This window comes from Cyphomyrmex costatus, unplaced genomic scaffold (assembly GCF_001594065.2).
Source record: "Cyphomyrmex costatus isolate MS0001 unplaced genomic scaffold, Ccosl1.0 scaffold36, whole genome shotgun sequence".
NCBI lineage: Eukaryota > Metazoa > Arthropoda > Insecta > Hymenoptera > Formicidae > Cyphomyrmex > Cyphomyrmex costatus.
In genome coordinates, this window is record NW_017277774.1 from 4761554 (window position 1) to 4783970 (window position 22417).

Genomic DNA, 22417 nt, shown 5'->3' on the forward strand with positions numbered 1-22417 from the left:
CTCGTTATTCTAGATTAATCAGTCTGCTCTGACAAGTTTGATACTGATTGCAGGATGACTAATCCTATACGATATTGTCACTTATCATCCTGTAAATAAACGATGGAAAATGAAGGTCGGAAATTGTAACATAGTTTTATTTCCATCAGGAAAACAGGTATATACGGAAGAACCTTTGGGATATTCAAAGATGATTCTTTCGGATTTAAAAAGGTCCCAATAACGTGTACACAAGATTACAAAACTTTACACAAAGTTTTATTAACCGATATCTTACAACATGCGACAGCGCGGCTACGCAATTAGTTAGTGTCTGTATGCGTTTCGTGTATATCCTTTGCTTAAAGCATAGCATAAAATATACTCTCGTAGCACCTTAAATAGAGATATAAGTTAGTAGATGGTCGTTAAGAATAAGAAAAATGATTTGAGCAGGTGTACGTGGATTCCCTCAGCGGAATTTCTTCAGCAATGCGGGCAACGTATCATACCGAAAACGTCACACTTGGCGCATTTTAGGGCGACGAATTCCACGGTGAACTCGTTTCGATGAACGGATCTCTTGCTGCCGTGACAGATGGGACATAGCAGCCGCTGGAATCCGCCGCAATAGGTACAAACAGCGCATGCATCCTTACACTGAAACGCAAACGTTTAGTAATGTTGAATTAAGCATATTATAAGACTAATGACAATGTTTCGTCGCAACAGTCGGCAAATCGTAATACAGTGACTTATACTGAAGCAGCACGCGATTATTTGCGAAAACAATTTTTCATTACACTGAAAAACAAAATAATCGTAATTATCATAATTTAACTATAATAATCGACTCAAAATATCGGCTTCTTTTATGGAGCATTATTTCCTTATTCGACGTTTTAAGTCCTTTAAGTTACCGGCGTCTTCATTACCTTTATTTAAAGTCTTTTGTCACATAATAAGTTTACAAATTTAGAAATACCGATTTGAGTTAATAGCATAAAATGATAATCTAATAGTAATTAATTAGATAAATTCTCCATGTGACAACGATGTTCGAACAGAATCTTCCATCGAACCTCATTCGTTACGAAACTATAGTTTTTACTTTCACTTTTACTTGTTACTAACTACAAGTCTAATACCTGAAATGTAAATTGACTTTAGTGAAGTACATAATGAGTTCGGGTGAAATAATGACTATTTCTTGGGTGAATATCAAACTTGTTTAAATCTAAATATTTCGTCAAGCACGGTATATTTGAGACTAACATATAATAGAGATAAAATAAAAAAAGAAATGCACTATATAAGTATAATAATATATTAATGAATTATTAAAAAATATTAAAATATTATTAAATATATATATATATATATATATAAATCATTAAAATTAAGTATAAATTATAGATGTAAATATAATTATAATATATAAATAAAGATTTTGAATATGAGTTTGAATATGCAGGATACAAGATCGGTATGTGACACAAAAATAACAATGGCCGTATAGATGTAAACGACCTTTAGTTGCAGCAAGGTAAACCTGAATTGCACGATAAAATTTATGGTCACGATGGAAAAGGAGGTGGGCGGTTAGATGGAGAGAGAAAGAGAGAGAGGCACGTACTTCAGATAAAAGTGAAAGGACCGTACAACCTTGCGTTCGCGACTACTTGTGTTGTTTGTATATACATTTCATCACACTCGGCTATTCTGTCTACCTTAGATTCTGCGTGGAAATAAATGTGTCGCAGGCGTATAACGCGATCATGCGAATCGTTCGAATCTCGATGATATGTAGGTATAGATAGCGTGTAAATTCTAAACAGAGACAATATCGAATCTTTTCCATTCCCATTCTGAATACTGGGTATTTTTACTACTTGGAAGCTTTGAATTAACTATCTAAAGATACATCATGTTACATAAGTTTCCTTTTATAAAATTACTGAATGCTATTTTTTCCAGTACAACGCTGATGTAATTAATTGGAGTCTCCATCGGATTGTTACGAAGATGTATAATTATACTTCGTTATTATTATCTACTTTTGACGTCAGAAACTAAAAATTCAATGAGAGAGTAATCTAAATTTAAAATGCAGGCGGAAGTTATGTACACACAGTCGTTTCTCCGCTTCAAATGGTTTTACCTGAATACACCAGCTTACGAAACCTTATGCGAGTTTATTAACTAATGCGCCATGACTTTTAGTGTCTGATCGTATTTGTTACATATTCATGCGGATTTGAATTGATACAACAAACTAATAGAAAATAAACTTAATATGTAAGAAATGTCAATCGATAAACCCCAAATAAATTATTAATTCCCCACTCTTAGGCAAATGGCATATCCAAGTTGAAGCACACCTCGGGGCAAAGAGGATATGCACTAGGATCTCTTCTATCATACCTGACAAAATCAACTTACCTGGTAAGGTTCCAGTATGCGACGTAGTTCTCCCGACTCGTTAAGTCGCTCGACAGTATCAACACCCTGCAACAAGGAAAAACATTGTGAAACATAGTCATTTAATAGCACATTTACCATTCGAGTTGTTTGACGCTTTCTTTCCGCCTCGTTCATTTCGTCTGTCTCTAACTAACGACTATGCCGTAAACAGAAATTCTTTAGTATTTCGCGTGTGCGTCACAAGCTTTCTGTCAAATGGACGGAACTCGCGGCGTATACGTTTTAAGACACGTCGATGTAGCATTCTTGACTTGTCGTCGAGGAATGCGGCTGTAACGAAAGAATTTTATCGTGTTCCTTCCTCCGGCGTATGCATGGCCTCATGCGTATCCATGCGGTAATGGCCGTATCATACATTTTCATGCCGCTGTTAATGAGGCTTTTAATGAAGCACGCGATAACTAGTTTGCAGGTTTGACGGGCCGCTGATTTATTCAGGAAGGAAATTTCGCTCTCTCATCTTCACAGATTATTTTTCAGACATCATTGAGCATGTTAGAGATTGTTAATTGTATCACAAAGCATTTTAGTGAACAATTTTTAATTGATAGGAGAGGAAAACAATTTTATGTGGGTGTGTTGAAATATCTACAAATTTAAGTCAATACAAATTTGAAAATAATCTTATCGGAGCATTAAAATAATTATGTGGAGAACTCAAGCATAATAAAATAACTATAAATAGTTTTCATATTTGAACAATCAATTTGAGCGCCTACAGCTACTTATTTTTATGGCAAACAAAATTATTTTTAGAACTAATTAAATTAGAACTAATTAAATTTTTAGATATTTTAATTGTTTTTTTCTATGCAAAAGAAGACGCTGAAGTATTTAAAAATTTGGATAAATACAGAGATTTAAAATAATTTTATTAGACCATCAAAATAATTAAAGAGAGTTCAAGCATGTTAAACATGTTGCAAACAGTTTTTGTTATTCCAGTATTCAGTGTGTTATCGAAACAAGAAACTTACTAGGTTTAATAGAAAAATAAAAATAAAATTATTTTTAGGTCTGTATCTAAATTTTTAGATATACATCAGCAAAACTGTTTTTTTTTATATATAATGTACGACGCGCGTGTAAGTGCGAGTGAAGCGACATTTCGAAGATGCTCGTTCGTCAGTACTCATCTTGTAATCTCATGTCTGATGTAATGTAATAGAGGTTTTATTGCGGTTGTAGTTACGACGATGTACTCCTTTCACTACATACCGTGTAAATTGTCAAACGATGTCATGCGAAGATGGACAATGGTGAAAGTAAGATAACATCATATTCAAATTGATGACAAGTGGGAACGAAATAAACATATCGAAGATGTTTCGTCGATTTTCGGCACCAGTCGGCTATTTCGTGCGAGATAATTGTATGACGCGGTCAGATAGGAATGCAGTTCGGGTAGTTTTATGTATGTACACTTGTGTGCTAGACACCAGCAACCGTAAGGCGGTGTAACACAGGCAATCGTACCTCGCGTTCTCTCCGACGCACGGCCTTGGATCAAATAGCTTGACATTTTACTCTTACGCATATATCTATTCGACTATCGGTTGCTGGAAGTAATTCTTGAGAAATGGATACCACAACGGAGGCTGAGAGGAAAAATCAAATACCACAGCATAATTATATATATGAGAGACTCTTTAAGCTAAAAGCATGTCGTTTATATCCAGTATTTTTTTTTTTTTATTTAACTATTGATACGTTTATATTTTTGGGAAAAAATCTTGAAGAAATCAATGTAAGAGAACTTAACATTCATACATTTATTTAAAAAGACAAATACACAGAAAGAACGATTTTGCTGAAGTATCTAAAAGTTTAGCATAGAGATTTGTAAATAATTCTATTGGATCATCAAAATAATTATATAAGACACTCAAACTGGTTACTAGAATGTTAAAATTTTTCACAACAATGTTCATCATGCTTCAGATTCTTACGTAATTATTTTGATAACCTAACAAGTTTCTTCTAAATTTGTATCTAGTTAGATTTTTAGATAGCAAAATTGTTCTTCTTATGTAATATATCATTAATTAAGAAAATTTGACAAATTTCTATTATTACAATTAGAAACATCGTCCAATAAATAAATCTTTTTATTCTCTCTGTTTAAATATCTTATTTACTTATTACTACTATCTCAGATTGTAACGTTAGGTGCGAAAAAATATACAATAAAGATTTTTGGAAAACATTATTGACAATATAACGTGGAAACATGTTTCAGTAAAATAACATTCAACGCTAACAAAATTTTTTTGTGAAATATACCAAAAACTCCTCTTTTGTTTTGTTAATTAATAAATAACAAAATATGTATATCTGAAAATGTATACATAACCGAAATAAATTCTACTTACAGTTATGATAAACTGTTAAATTAATATTAATTCACAATACATAAAAATAAATATGATTTAATTTATTCCTGAAACAAAAACGTAGTTTTCTATAAATTTTGTAAGTATATTCTACTGTGATCGCGAACATTCTCTTCCATTGAAAAATATTTTTATTCAAATATATAATTTGCAAAAATTTTTCTTATATATTTTCTCTTCTGACGTCATAGTTTGAAATAGTAGTCGTGAAGGAACAAAAACCTTAATTTTTCATATTGAACAATTCACAGTTTTAAATTTTTGTTATAAAAACAGACTCCTTTGCGCGTTCCGTAGAATTTTTACGCAGCGCTGAAAATATGAGCAATAAACATTTTTATCGTATAAATATTCCACATATGTGGAATATTTATAATTTCGTCGAAGTATATTTCTGACATCATCACCTTGGGTGTGAATATAACTGAAGTTCATGATTATAAAGATCCTTTACCATGTCACAATAAAAGCGACATGCTCTTTTATGAAGGTGTATAAAGACACCTCACACCGCACGTGATGGTACGAACTTGTACTATCGCCATCATGTATGAAAGCAATTACGAACTATATACAATGGGAACACTCACATAACGCTCGTTTACTATGATCATTCCCAAGTGCTGTAACATTTAAGTGACCACTGCGGTAATGATTGTTTGTTGTCGCTAATTCCTAATAGCTCATTCCTATGATTAAGTAATTTCTCTATTATGACTTGATATCTAATTGGATGGATAATCATTGCAATATTATAATCTAGTTGTGCAAATCGTATTTTGTTACAAAATAAATATTCATTAAAATCAAAAGGATTTATAATTACTATAAAGATTATGTATATATAAAAACTTGTATCTTTTATTTTTGTATTTTGACAAAGCAATGTATTATATAAGGAATTTGTTATTTCATTTTATATGTTAAACTTCTTGTTGTTATTTATAGATTTTTTATTTTATTTTCTTTCATGTGTTTTAACAACAATTTGACAGAAAATGCAATGTAAGATCTGTGAAACACGACACTATACATCTGAGAATTGTATGTTGAAACAGAATACCTTGCTATCTTCGCTATCGCATTATTTTGTTATAGTATGCCAGAGTACAATTCCAAAGATAGAGAATCTTATTGGATTCCTTTAAAACAAAATATTTCGTTACTTTTTTCATTCAATTGTTCTATTATTCATTTATAATAATTATAAATAATTTGCATACTACATGCTTTATTTAATCAATCATACAAATAATCATTTTTATTATATATCAAATTTAAGCCCTTTATTGATTCATTTCTTCACTTTTCATCTATAAAACAGATGCAATTTGATATCAAATTTCCGTTTGTACATTCATCGAATTTTCGCTCGACAGTTATCTTTGACATTTCACGTTATCCATCTGCCGGCTTTCTCGATGTCGAATATATCCCTAGTTGCATAACGCGTTATCGGCCTTGTACAAATTCTTCATAAAGCGTAAGAGGATGGATTCGAAAGGATCGTAGAGTACTCGAATGCTAGTGTGCGCAATATAACTTTTCTTTTTAGAAGTTATTCTACCCGTGAAAGAGAGAGAGAGAGAGAGATCAATATTGCTAACGAAGAAGAAAACAACTTGGTTGACGAATGTCAAACACAGATGACGGAACGTTCAACGCCAACTGCTCACGTTTCATTATATAACGTTTTGTATAAATCCTATATATTTTAAAATAATTATAGAATATAATTTCTGATTTAAATTATACATTTTATAAATGAGAATATAGTGAATAATAAATTCATGCTGATATAGAGTGCGTATTAATATTCGAATTAGAATTTATAAAAGTGATAATATTAAGTAAAAATGTGTGTGTGTGTGTGTGTGTGTGTGTGGGCTGAGAAATGTTTAACAGAAATAAGTAAAGGGTTTATCTCACACATATAGAGTACCCCAAACATTATATATATTAAATGTAAATACAGGTATTAATTATAAAAAAATGTTTCCAAGACTACGAATATACACACTTACAATTTATGCAATAAATTCATTAAATTATTTATTAATTTTTAATAATATTTTTCCATATTAATTCCAATTTTGATCAACATTTTTTAAATTAATAAATGTAATCAATTAATAAATATAATCAAAATTGATTTATGCCGAAACATCTTTTTTTTATTAATATTCTCTAATTTTTCGTGATTTTTTCAAAAAGTTGAAATTAAAAATGTATACATACCCCAATGTATTGACCATCGACGAAAAGCTGCGGTAATGTTACAACTTCCGAATTAGTCCGATCCCTGAGTTCGGTCTGTAATTCTGTGTCACGGAATAAATCTGCTTCGTCGTACTTGACCATGTTCGTCCATAACATCTGCTTCATCTTCATACAATTGGTAAAGGTCTCCCTAACGATGCCCAATGATGTCGTATAAAGCACCACTCTGCCCTTTTCTCTTTCCACGTAAGCCTGAAATAGGATGTAATATGTTATCAAGGCTTGAAATAAGATTCTGGATAATTTTTAGATTAAATTAAATATTAAAATCCTATCTCGTATCGGGATCTTTACGACAGTGAGACTACTTCTATGACCTCGCACTATGGCGCGCGTACTCCAGTACATAGTTCAATACATACATATTTCATTTCATATAGAATGGCTATAAAACGCACGTCGTAAAATAATCAAATATTGATGTTATGATGTCTCATCAGTTTCCAAAAGATAAATGAGCTTCTCTGTTATACATAATATTACTCTTATATAAAGCTCCTGAAGGTCAGTTGTGTACTTTGAAACAAGATAAAAATTATAAAAAGAAAGTAAATTCATTAGATGTTGATCAATAAAATTACAAATATTTAAAAAAAAAAAATAAACATAATTATAAATAATACAAAGTTTTGTAAATATATTTTAGAGAATTTTCTCACTTTTGTATTAATTTTTATTTTACGACTTACAATCAATCCCTTAGTTATTAGAAATGACAGTAGAAGTAAGAAAATACACAATAAAAATTCTTTAGTAGAATATATAGTCTTATAAAGTATACCAAAAATTCTCGTTTTTATTTTCAGAGAGAAAAAGTTTATTTCTACTTACTTTATTTCTATATGTTATTAATTCAATAGTTATTACTTTGTCTGATAACTGTAAACTTATTTCGTTTTCGGTAAAATTAAATTATTAAATACATATGGTTATTTATTGATAAAATATTTATTTATAAAATAAAGAGAGAATTTCGATATGCTCTGCGAGTCTGTTCTATTGATTACAAATATTATTTTATTAAAAAATATTTTTATTTCAACACATACATATATAAAAAACGTTTTTTATTAATATAACTTTTCTCGCTTCTGTGATCACAATCTAAAATAGTAATAAATGGTCAGAGATCTTAATAATAAAATTTTACATTGTGTGTGTGTGTGTTTTCATATTTGTATATGTACTAATAAGTAAAATATTTTCTAAAAGTGTTATATGTTATAGTTAATGACTTCTCGAACTTTTATTTCTTTATTTTCCATAAATATTATTATGTTTTGCAAATAGGTTTTTACTTTGTAGTTACATATCTATAATTTTATACATTGATTTATACAGTGATATTATAATCAAAGAGTAATAACATTGATGAATTAATTAATGTACCACTAACGATAAACGCGAGACTTTAACTTTTATCGGTGATCAATTCTTGAATAAACACAATTTTTGTATGGAAGAAAGACCTTTTTATGGTTCGGCGATTCAATCACAAGTCGCTCGAACTTTGATTCTTGCTCAGTAATGCGTGCATTCGTTGGCCGTTTCTTTACAATCGATTTTATTGGCACGTGCAACAACCATTAGCTTTCATCGTGCATCAGTATGCTTAATAGTTGGTAAGAAAAGTAACTGCCTATGTTATTTTTGTATTATTTATTACTATATTTTTTCTAATATTTATGACAGCAAGATGATGGTATTTGTTATATTAGTTGTTATAAAAGATTTATATTATACACGTTAAAATTTTATTCATACAAATTGCATTTTCACAACAAATGATCTAAATCATCATTTACGTAAAAAAAATATCACGTTTCGCTATGACATAACGTCGTATAAAATTTCGCATGCCAGAGATGAATGCAATCTCTGTAATAATCTAGCTGTCTTTTGAATTGCTTGTTTCTTGAACGCGTGTGTATAATACTTAATATACTTTTCCAACAAAATTATGTAATGTCGTTTAGGTAGTTCTCTTGGGACGAAGGTGGAAAAGGAGATAGCGGTAAGTGGTAGGCGAAACAGAGAAAGAGGAAGGGGGGGAAAATGATTATGTTAAATTAGCTTTCACCGCGCAAAAGTGGCAAGGTAATTCAGTGTCGCGCATAATGCCGACAACGATTCTTTATCTATAAAGCACTTTACGTAATTGCCATTCTCGGTACTTATGTTATATATACACAATGCACTGTTAGTATTATAAAATCGTACAGATACAAAAATATTATGTCATTTACAAGAAAACCTCGTAAAGTATCAAATTCCGATTTTAATGGAACTTTCTACACATATAAACTGCATTAATAGATAAATTTAGAAAATATCATTTATAATATTATATATATAGTGCTGAAAACTAATTTTTGGAGATAAAATCAGCCCTTATAAGTAAAGCAGTTTTAGCTTCCTTTCATTACAAAAGCAATTTGAGATATAAAAAAACAAATATTTATAAAAAAGTTTCTTAATAGAGTTATATTTATTTATCTCCACGACAATAATATTTTTTAATTAATTTTTTTATTAGTATAACAGAAAAATTTTTTTGACTTTTTTTTACTGCAACTTATACGGTATACAAAATAAATTATATGTAGTATAAAAAAATTATTACCTCTCTTAATATCATTTTCGTCCTCTAGACTATCATTTATTGCACTTAATGCGTACCGAGTAAAATATATTCGTTCTGTTTGAACTGTTTGAAGAATATTGATTATCGCGGTATAAATTTGTTCTTTTACAACGGAAACCTTTGAAATCTTTTACATTTATTTATTATAAATCTCATATGCAAGCAAAATTATATATTTCCGAATTGACGCAGCTTGTTTTATACAGGGAGTTTAACGTAAAAACAGTGATCGTAAATTTAATTTATTTTTATTAAATCTAGTAGTTTGTAACGTTTGCTGAGATTGATATAATTTTCGCTGTGGTACGGTCATTTCATGCGCATATGCAGAGCAATCGCGTCCGATCAGCATTATAGATCACCACGTGCTCGCTCGACACGACTGCTAATGAACGTACTTCAACGGGGAAACCGGACTTGTCGTACCAGGTGCGTGATCTGCACCATAAAAGCATATTGTAGAAGTATGCATGGCAAAGATCTCGGCTAACCATTACTAATTTTTTACTAACCTACTTGCTCCTACCGATACCCGTTACCCTACGCAAATGACACGTATAGTAATTGCTTTCGATCATAATTGCACACCGTCTTGAAGGAGGCAGAGCCAATACGGTCACGTATACGCGAGCCAGATGGTCTAACAAAGTACCTTTTCCATCATAAGCTATTATAAATTATACTAAGGGAACACATTTTTTTGTGTATCCTTATACATTCCAAATATTAAATTGAAGTTATAATTAGAATGTATCACTATTGAAAAAATCCATCTAATCATGAATTTTAAATTATTACATTAATATCAGAAAAAATTCTTTTTTATATTATTATATTATATATCAGAAAGATTTTCCTTCATTGTTTCATAATTCATTACATCAATAATTCTTCTCTTTTTTTAGAATTGATACTGTTTTACAAAGCGAAGAAAACGCATGATATTAAACGCACGATGCATTGCTTCACTGACGCCGCGTATACATATACGTATATAATTCGAATCCCTATTGAATTACGTCTTAAAAAGTGAAGGCAAGAATTATATAAAATAGCCTCGATTTCACGTGTCCTTTCTCTGACGACTATCAATTTCATTTCCATACGAAAAAACATTTGATAAGGTCATCTATTTCTGTGCTCGTCTGTCCAGAAGTGTGAAAGCGTTGTTATCCTCTTCGTTGTTACCTTATTCAGTTCGCGTTACTTATCCTCTTTGGCTTCATATCACAAAACACAAATACAAATGTTGTCGATTCTTACTCTTTTGTCTATTTAATAATTATGATCTTATGAAGAGGTGATTGGTCATTACAAGCGTTTTAGCATTTTTCATGTGAGTTTCAAGAAAACACAACTTTTCTTACATGACCTATGTGAAAGGGATGCTTGCAAGAAAATAATTTATCCATCAGAGTTTCTTATTGGATGCATGTAAAGCCGGCGCCGATCATACGATGTGAATAACTTTTTTGTACGTCGCGATGATCTCACACGACATTATCCACGCCCCATGAATCTTACGGTCCAATAGAGATCTCTTCAGACAGTGCGGCATGACATAAAAGGTATATTCCCGGCTTGCAAAATTGCATTGTATTGTATGATATATTATAATGGAAATATGAAAGTGAAAGCTATTAAAACTATTAATACACTTATTCTTGGAATAATTATGTTGTCTAGAAAATGTATGCCGTACCTTGAGAAGTTGTTTGTATCTTAAAAAGTTTCAGGAATATGAAATATCTTCAAATAATTATAGAAACAGCAAGATTGTGTAACAAAAAGAAGAAAGAAAGCATATACAAGTGTAAGAGAAATATAAAATATGTGAAAGTATCGTTTTTATACGTATTTTTAAAGTTGATATTACACTAATTTATAACAGATAGAGATATCTGCAAAAAGTTATTTCTCCTTTAATATATTAAAATCTCTCTACTTTCCCTCTTACAGTTTTATCTTTTTCCTCGTATCAATCTTGATATCTTTTTTTAACATCTTTGATCACTGATCGGATGTAAATTAATCAACCTTTTCCATAATTCTCCGAGTTTCCTTTCTGCTTTACCGAGTAATTAATCTTTACGGAAAATAAATACATTTTTATTTCATCTTGGGGCTGCATTAATCCATTTTGCGCCCATGGGTTGAAATATTGCGCTCTTTTAAGGTATGATGTCATTTGGGTAAAATTTTTTAAGAGTTATCTAGTAATTCTTGTCTATCTAGTATAGTAACTTTAAATCATGTACAACATTATTTCAATGTTTAATAAAAAAAAATTTTTTCTCAAATTTATCTCTAAATATTTGCCGTCTTGGAGCATAGCTCATTCAACACATGTCTTAATACAGCACTGTTTCAACTTCAAAAATGGTTTAGATTGTATCAATCACGTACCTGATTATCGTATGATTAATTAAACGTCGATGTACTACAAAATGCAAGCGGCTAATGTACATGTAGCACGAGTAATTTAATGAATCTGAATTTCACAGCGATATAACTTAGCAGAGCTCGGTGTGGTATGCTTAGTGCGTACTCAAATGCAAGATAATTTCACGAGCGTTTAATGAAAGTTGCACCTGGCCGTACGTGTTACATACGAAACGACGGCACGCTTTGAACTAGCAATTAATTGAGGTAGAATGACTGTAGCCGGTAATGTAGACAAATCGAGGCGCCGAAGAGACGATTTCTCCGCGTAACTGGGATAATGTTACGAGAGATCAGGTCGCCCACTGACCGGAATTTAGCATGTTAACAACATCATTGACGGAACACGTAAAGCTAACGCTTTATATGGGCATAATATAAATTTTATATATTATTTATATCTGTTTAATATGTAAAACTACTCTTTGTAACATACGCTTGTAACATACGCTTTAAAACGTAAAAATTGTATAATGACTTTTTTCTTCGAGAGAGGAATTTGTCGTTCAAGCGTTTATTGGAAAAAGTCTTAACACTTCGCAGACAAAAGTTGATATGCTAATATTTTGCCAGCGATGAGTAAATCCAGCCGCGTGCATAAATAAAAAATGCTTTGACAAGTAGCGAATAATATAAAAAAAAAAACGTGTGGCGTAAATAATAAAAACTCTAAATTTTTTTCTTATTTAACTGCTAATATCTAAATCTTCTCTCTGTATGATTTAAAAATTTATTCAAAAAAGTAAATACACACACGCAAACTTTGAAACATAAAAATTATACAATAACTTGTTCTCTAAAAAGGGTTTTTCGTGCGTGTGGCTGAATTTACACGTTAGCCAAAGTATTAGCATATCAACCCTCGTCGAAGTATTAAGATTTCTTCCGATATAAATGCTTGGATAATAAACCTCGCGCGTTGTCACGTGACAACTTGCATCACAGACTAGAAATACTTATTATAAAGGGTGGTTAAACGAGCATGAAATTAAATTAACGAAGTCACGCGTACGATATACAACGTTTATTTTTTCCTCGTCTATTTAATATTCCCAACACTATTTAACATAAATATCTTCAGATTAGTCAAACATCTTTTACATTAGTGAATTCAATGGCCAATCATCTAATCTGTATACTTATTGTCATATCAATGCCTTTGTGGCTCAACATCAGTGGCGTAATGACAACGGTGAGTGGTTAACGATTGCGACGCAATCGGTGGCAGCTGGTTCACTCAATTCCTAAGAGAGCGGGAGGCGTAATGGAAGCCGACTATACTCCGCTATTTCAGTAATAATGATCTCTAAATACGCGATACGACTTTCACGGCACGCTCTCGTACGAGAATGAGATTCGAGTTTGTAATCGGAGTCGAAGAGAAAGGGATATAACGGAAAGGGATATAACGAATGTATACAGAGTGCGATGTACGCTCATCTTCGAGTTCTCACCACGGTTACCATCTCTCCAGTTTTCGATCGGAGACTCCGGCCTTTCGACCAAATCTTCGCTTCTTCGGCATATGGAAAAAAATATCCAGTTAATCGTTCAAAATCTTAATAATCCTTTTGTTAGGCGGTATTTTTTAATCTAATAAAATTAAAAAAACCTGCACACATTTATCTACACTTTTACGTATCTACTCTCTAAAACTTTTAAAATGAATTGTCACTCTGAAGAGTGAAATCTCACTCTTGAAGATTGAAAATTGAGCTGCTCCAAGACTGGTTCAATTTTTACTATTAGAGTGAGATTTCACTCTAAAGAATTTAGAGAGTACTTATACATATTTAGTAAATATACTTTAATTTTGGTACAGCTAGGTAAATGTTTATTAGTTTTCATGTTACGCAAATTTAAAAACAAAATGTAAGAAAGTAAAAAAAGACACATGTCGGTGATTGACATGTAGCTTTTCTATATTTAACCAAAACAAAAAACTCAAAAGATTTTTAATTATTATATGCAGTTATAATCTTTACTAGAACAAATGAGTAATAATTATAAACTATTAATATGATGTGGTTTTTAAAAAATCAAAATACCGATTTTTTAATATCGTTAAATATTTAATAATGTCAATTTAATATATATGAAAAAAATAAATAATATATAAATATGTAATAATTATAATGTGATAGTATAAGACATGTATATGGAAATGATGTTAAATTGACAAAAATTTCAGTGAAACTTTTGTCAAGTTTCAGTCACGATGACGTGTCATCTCAAGCTTAATGTGACAATTGAGTGTCACTTGGAATGGTAATCTTCGGCAGGAGGGCCAAATCTAATAAATGATGTTTTCTTTAGAGAAAGCACTGTAAGAAAGTTACAATCTTATCAATTTCGACAGTACTCGTCGGTTTCCCGCAGAAGAACCGTTGATCTCTAGTAAAACACTAACTATCGAAAAATGGTAGTTTTCATCATAGTTTTCATGTCCCGTGATTGCATAAGACAATTGACATGCTCATGGAGACATCGCGATCAAGATTAGCGCAATACATACATTGACTAGACGCCTGAGGCAAATGTATAAAAAGGTGAAAGCTCACATGCACCTGCAATGCCTAAGCGTATATCGCCGCCGGGTCTGAGATATGATCCCGTCGGCGAAAGACAAACACTTTCGCGCGTGTGCTTAGTGCTCGTAAACGTGTCACGCTCGAAACGTATAACTTTGAACCGCGTTCTATCATAGCAGGTGTCTCGTTTTTTTCTCCATTTTAATTATATAATGGCGAGTTGGATGGTACAAATCATAAAAGTCACGCGGCAGAATGGCCGGCAGAATGTCGTACGACGCACGTGATCCTCTGGCGAATGAAAAAAGAAATCTCTATCGTTCTTCGCATTCGATACACTACGTCATCACGATTTAACCCCGTTCCCTACTAAAACGACGCATGACACAAGCGTCGAAGGAAAAACGTGTCTCTTGCCACACGTGCGGCCAAGTTCTGTATATCTGCGTCGCCGCATGAATCGCGGTGATGCAGGCGAGATCTGACCTTTGTTGGGATAATCGATGCAAATGCGCCGCCGTCGTCCGATGAATGCATTCTGCCTAGTTCCTCTCTTAAGGTCTACACGAGCGTGACGTAATTTCACGTGCATTTCCCGCCGAAGTCCGCAATGGAGATGTACGATCGATGGATCACTTCACTCAAAGAACACATCCGGCCAAACTACTGCACCGCAGATTACGTGCGCATATAGGCATGCAACTTGCGTTGTTCGGCTTGACCTACCTCATGTAGCGAAATGTCAACCGCGAATTCATACGCACGAGGTTACATGCGGTTTTGGCATGGGAATACTGTCACATGTTCCGGTCGATCATTAAATCGAGTAATTGCGGTCGCGGATTGGTCCGCACGAGTTACGAAGAGCTCAATGAAATCCACGGATTATTCCGAAAATGTAAATCGTGCGAAGCATTATCCGGTATCATCTTGTATCACTCGCCACTTCGCGTTTCTCGTCTCGGTATTTAAAATTAAAAGCTGAGCAATTATACAAATAGAAAGTAAACACACCGTAGACAATCGCATATCGCAGAGAATTTCATTCGGAACAGCGCTTTACCTCGTTTAAATACAAAATGCTATGAGAATCTACTTTTTCCTTCTTACTGAAAAGAATTCCTTTTCTTTTAAATGTCACGCTTGTTACATTACCATATCTTTTCACATTGTATAAATATTTTTCCTTTTATTTATATTAAATTTGCTGCCTTTCGAAAAAAGTTATGTGAGAGATTAAGTTTAAAGATAAAAACTGTTTTATAAGTATTTTACAATCAAATGTTTATTATATTAAATTTTTGCATTTCCACGTAATCCATTTTACTTTTAAATCATCGAAATATAATAGAATTATCTATGTAATTCATTTTGAATTCTTAATTGTCAATCATGAGAATTCAAGTTTGAGCACAAGTCAAGAAGTTTGATTTTGTTGAAATTGAAACTAAAAGCTAGCTTTCGTTGCTTATTACATATTCAATGTAGAGCTATTTGTAATCTCCGTACTAATTTCCGAATCGATTTCTTGTTCACACACTTCTTGCATAAATTCAATAATTTTATTTCACTAATTTTATTATTGAAATCTTATTAATTTATTATTCGTTGTTTAACGTATACACTTCAGCCATGTTTTTCTTTAACTAACAAATCTTACTTATTTATAAAATTAATTCTTATATAATAAAAAGTATTATAATTTTTAAATGATTGTATATAATAATTTTTATATGAAAAATTAATACACAGTACAATAAAATAGTATATTAATCTTACAAATCATTTTTCATTTACATAGATAAAAATTATAATTTCTTGAAACATGATTGATATTAAATATATATATACCATATATAATATATTTATATATAATTCTAAATGATTCTATACTCTGAAAAATATCGGTGTGAATTTAACACCATGCAGTGTCTGTGTAATTCTCATCGTGTTAATATTAAAATCAATACGATGAAAATTATATATAGATACCGCATGGTTGTTAAATCTATACTGATATTTTTTCAGATTGTACATGTAAAAGATTCATTTCCTGTTTCAACTACTCACTATGGAATTCTTCAGCTAGTACGTGCTTCTATATATTTCGAAATACATAGCCAAGCTTGATTATGCGTCATCAAACAACGCGTCATTATGAAATCAACGATGGGAAATCAGCTTTTTACTCATCTCCGATAATAAAATGCATTATGATTGTACTGAGAAGCAATAATCATTTCGCAAGCAATGGTGGGTGCCGCGCGTCTATCAGAACGAGGTGTGAATCCGAAGAAGAAAGTGCACTTTCATGAATATGTTCAATTATTTATGCATGATTGCAACCGCGCGTCCGCTACAGAAATGTCAACGATCTCATGACTAGAAAGGAGCGTCATATTACCGTGTCGACATTCTCATTGTGAATATTGCAATATAACGCAAATACTTTTTGTGGAAAGTATTTACGAATTCAGTACAAAATATTTCCGCAGATCGTTTTTCCATGTTATTGAATTGCAAGATGACTCTAATACAGAAATAACGATTTAGCTGATCATAGTGCACCTGGATATACATTCGGATAGAAATTACACATGGATTACGGTTGTGTGACTTTTAATTAATTGAATATGGAGTCCGTACGCTTGCGGTTCGAATATTATTGCCAAAGGCAAATAGGAAATGGATTGCATTCGTATATTCAGTGCAAGGTTGAAAATGAGGGATTAGAAATTTTCTAAGTCAAAGAAATGTGCGCGGTTTTTTCTTCACGGTTTAACATACCGTGCATTATTTCCTCTGTAGCATGTTCCGTGGCAAGTGGAAAATAATGTGTAACTTTAGAGTATTAACGTACGCGTTGAAACATAAAATGACGCTTCCAATTGCGAGGAAACGGCACGTTTACGATATTAAATAAAACAGACCGAGAAATCTTTAAACACAAATAAGCGAGAAGAAAGCCATCTTCAGTCAAAGCGGATCTTGGTATTTAATGCTTATAAATGAATATACAAACATAATTATCAATTCTATAGATTATGCGCACCTTATATTACATTTACGTTCATCTAGATTGTACCAAATACCAGTGGCATATAATTCCCGTTATAACTTTTGGAATATTATGTTTCCGTTATAGATCTGGTAAACCGGTTTCAGATCAGACGGAATTCTCCAAATTTTGGGTTACTCGTGTCATGCGTACAAACATATGCAAATGCGCACTTGTGCCCTTTCATCATTTGATAACGGTGCATCAGCTACAAATTATGAAGCATCGAGTAACGTTTGTTGATGAAATACATTTTGTTACTGTTTGTTGCTGCACGAAAACGCGCGTGGCAAATCGTCTAGGTTGAGTCATACACAGTTGAGGAGAATATAGACCGCTGCTTTAAATTTCTCTTAGAACAAAACTTGTTTTTATTTTCAAAAACAAAACAAAAAATTGTTTTATATTGGATATGGTTATGGTTATAGTTGTGGTTCTTCCAATACGTTCACGTAACGTAAACTATTTGTTAAATACGCTCACTTATATATATTATGTAAATTTTATTTATTTTTATAAACTTTTCATTAGTAAAATAATCTATTAACATATATGTTTAAACATGAGATACTTTCTATGTTTAGATTTTATTATTTAGCATAATTTAGCTAATAATATAATCAATAGCTTTTTCACGTAATATGTTATTTCAAAATCATGATTAATGATTTCAACAGATATTAATTCCATGTTAACTCAAAACATGAAACTATTACGAGATTACTCGTACACATATACGTTGCAAGTGTTTGTTTAATAATCCACTCGTAAATTCAATATCCGAATTACATTGCTCACATGGAACAATGTTACGACAATATCGTAGATCCTATTATTAGATAATTGGAAAACAAGATGTTAAGTAAAGGACAAGCTATCGGTTTCGGATTTCTCGATAAATATACTAGCTGAAGAAAGCTTTTGTAAAAAAGCTCAAACATCCGTAGGAAACTAACAAGGAAAATAGGAACATAAAGAGAACATGAGACAACAAGGGCGAATTTAAAATGCAAAAAAGTACGAGGGAAGGTACTTGATCGAATTCAAGAAGAGGCTAAAACTATTACATTGCTGTTACTGCTATGGTGGCCTCTTTGACCCGCTTTCTCTTTTCCCACCCGATTTGTCTCGTGGACATGCCTAGCGCGTTTTCTTCAACCGGGAAATTCATGAAGTCGACCTCTCGCCATCTGCCACCAGCGTTTAGAGGCCTCGGCGAATCCATTTCTCTTGAGTACGCGGAATAGCAGGGAGCCTCGTAAAAGCGGAAATCGGTAGATGAAGTAGGTCGTTCGTCTTGGCCATCCGGTGTCGCCGGCATCGCTTCGTTATAGCAAAGTTAATGCGAGATATTAGTAATTCACGTGTACTTACATAAGTCATTTACGTTACGCCGTTAGAGCTTTCCGAATGATAGAAATGCGAAAGTATATTTATATAAAGAAAGATTGCAGATTTACATGTCTGATTTCAAAAGGCCATTATCGTTCGGCGAGATGCGACCCAAAGGCATTTCATTGGCGGCACGAAGTCTATTAATTTAATTTCGCGAAGTCTATCAACTTAACATTTGATCGACGTGTATTTGATTTCGCGCGGCAGAAATCAATTCCTATAACGAAGCAGTTCGAATCAAGTATACGCGTACAATTATATCGAGAGACAGATGAAGTCCAATCAATACGATCGTGATTACGCGGGCATAATTTTCTTAATAAAAAAGAAAGAAAGTTGGCCCCACGAAGGCAGACGACGAAGTAGGTCGTATCTGTGCCGCGTTTATCATCGGTCATTTCACCTTCCTCATACACACAGTTGGTATACCGAATTGGGTTGCGTGCATACACGTGTGAATCAAGCTTCATGAAAATTTATAGTAATGCTAAATGAGAGTGATGCTACTTAGAGCTTGCGATCTGCATGCATAGACACGTACATCGATACCGCGCGCATAAAGCCCAAAGCAATGAAGCTATCCGTTTGATCAGAGCAAGATACGATTTCAAATGTGCGGAGTTTGATAGAAACGTTATTACGAAAACGAATTAAATTAATGGTTTCGAGAACAATTCGCAATCACTCTCTCATTTTACGAATAACAGTTTTTATTAATTTATAGCTCTGTTCCACTTTCACGAGAAAGTATACATATTCCCCGGAATTCCTTCAGGCCATATTATCGGCTGAATGCGTCAATATGCTTTTATACATTATTACGTATAACAAAACGGGCAATTATGTAACTAGTTACGCACTGATCAAATGTACGCGAGTAAAGAAAATATTAGTTTTCGTCTAAAGGAAGAAAATTTTATTTCAATTCTAAAAGTTACCTAATAAACATAAGTATATTAATTTTACTACATGCGATCGCGCGTGTTTATCAAAGCTCCTCCTTTATAAAGCGTCCCGTTTTTGTTCAATTGATACCTAATGGCAATCACTGTTTTATTGAATTCCTCGCGAAAATAATGTGTTCCCAGGTTTAACTTAGTTATTTCACCGCGCCATCAGTTACGGCTTTATGAAAATTCTTTAATTAAATACGCCGACAGTAAAACCAGCTACTCTCCATAATACGGAATTTTAAACGAAGCGTATACCTCTACTCACTAAACAAATTATCTAGCCATTAAACGTATAACATTTTAATTGCGTATACAGTTTCGCAGTTTATAATCACTTGTTGGAATGACATGCGATTAATATAGAAGGCGTGTGCGCTTCAACATGCAACTATGATTGACTCAGCAGAAAATGATTTTCTTTATATTAATTATTAATTAGAAGCAATAAATGTAACGCCGTAGCGATAAAATGTGTTGCTTGGTAGTAAGATGTTTAAAATATTGCGTTACGCGATCAAAAGCAAACTAAATTATGTATATACATATTTTCAATAATCAAAATATATACCGTTTCCTTATTTCAAAAGACGCAAAACTAATAAAGTTAAATATTCTTTTTAAAGTTAAGGAAAACAGAACCATTATTTTTTAACTTGTGACAAAAAATTATTGACTAAGTAATATTGGCAAAAAATATATGTATGTTCTTAACAAGTCATTTTTTAAATATTTGCTTCTACCCTTAAAAGCTCCACCCTATTTGATTTCTAATATTTTGACTATTTCTTTAAATAAATTTAAATAATAATTTAAAAATCATAATTTTTAATTGTATCACTTTTAAAGAGAGCCATATATGTAACTATTTTTATTTGTTTATTTAAGCAAAATGTTACTCTTTAATTTATCGAGGAGTTTTGGTTTAAATCAGGTCACCAATTTTAATCAATATAATGAGACATATACTCCATATATGTTATTCTAAGAAACAGCAATTTCAAATGTGGATTAGGTATATCAGACATTCTGTTGTATTTGAAACTGCGCTTTGAACTGTTAATTACACGGAAATAGAGCTGTCGTTTCCTATTGCATGTTGAACTACCCTTTGAAACTAGCTAAATTGTAATAATAATAATCAAGCGTCTCAACACTTATCGTGAAAGCGTAATCGAAATTCACAAAATTTCAAGATTACCACAGCATGATATATAAACAACGAAGTTCTTAGACTCGGAAGTAATTTCGCATGATATCTCGACATTTGCAATTCCGACTGTTCTCCTGGACCACAAGAATTCTATTACGAGGAGAAAGCGCTAAGCAATAGGAAAAAATTGTCGCAAAACGAATGTCCGCTATAAACGGACCGTAAATTAAATTGATATTTAATATTGTTATATTAATATTATATTTAAAATATTTTCTAACTATTTAAATTTATATTGTATTTTTGTAAAAAATAATTATATCATGTATATACAAAATACAGTTTTGTAGAAAATGTTTTTGTATGAGAAAAAGCAATTAACTCTTACAAAAACACGTCAACGATTTATGGCTCTAACTTATACGTGTGTATAATATATCAAATTGTTTCTGTCATGTCAATTAAAATGTCAAAATAAATTGTAGCCAAAAATAATAAATCAATTGTAACAGAAAATGTAAAATATATAGTGCAACTTTATATTATATATAGGCAAGATGCATTGGACATCAAGATGAATCTTCGCGTGCAATAAAAAAGCATGGAGCAAAGAATGTAAGATGTATGATGTTTAACCAAAGCGATATTTATGATTTCAGGTCGAAATCTCGGTATACCTATTTAATCTCTTTTTTTTTAATATGAAATCAAGTTTTTTACATTGGTCAGTAATGCGGTCTGCAAAATCGCACGCACGACATTTCGATGTTGTAAATTGCGGTTACCCGACTGTGCGGTTAATGTAGTAACCATATAAAAAATCTATTGGCATATAGTGGCGTTCCATGACGATCAATCAAATTGTTATCTGAGCTTGAAACGACATGATATTTCAAAAGTGCAAGCGTTACTTTTGTTCGCTATTTCCAGAGAATGCGTTATTTGATACGTAAAGCGTATCAACTGTCACAGCCAGCTACATTTCTCTTACATGTAAAATTTAATTTGGAATTCATTTACTATTGATTTTAAATGTTGACTCATATAAGCAATTTATATATTTACAATAAAGTATATGAATAAATAAAAAGTTGATAAGAAAATATGC

The 22417-nt window shown here is 32.1% G+C and overlaps 1 protein-coding gene across 3 annotated transcripts in view; it reads right to left on the reverse strand.

The window, feature by feature from the left end:
- Window positions 1-288: 288 nt before the first annotated feature.
- Window positions 289-22417, reverse strand: part of LOC108776411 (glutaredoxin domain-containing cysteine-rich protein CG31559) — a 28501-nt gene continuing 6372 nt past the window's right edge. For all 3 annotated transcript variants that reach the window (XM_018543018.1, XM_018543017.1, XM_018543016.1), the window contains 3 exons: window positions 7095-7328; window positions 2422-2487; window positions 289-639 (listed from right to left, as the gene is read on the reverse strand). In XM_018543018.1, coding sequence (XP_018398520.1) covers window positions 466-639; window positions 2422-2487; window positions 7095-7328 — 474 coding nt within the window. In that variant the 3' untranslated portion in view covers window positions 289-465. The remainder of the gene's footprint in view (window positions 640-2421; window positions 2488-7094; window positions 7329-22417) is intronic.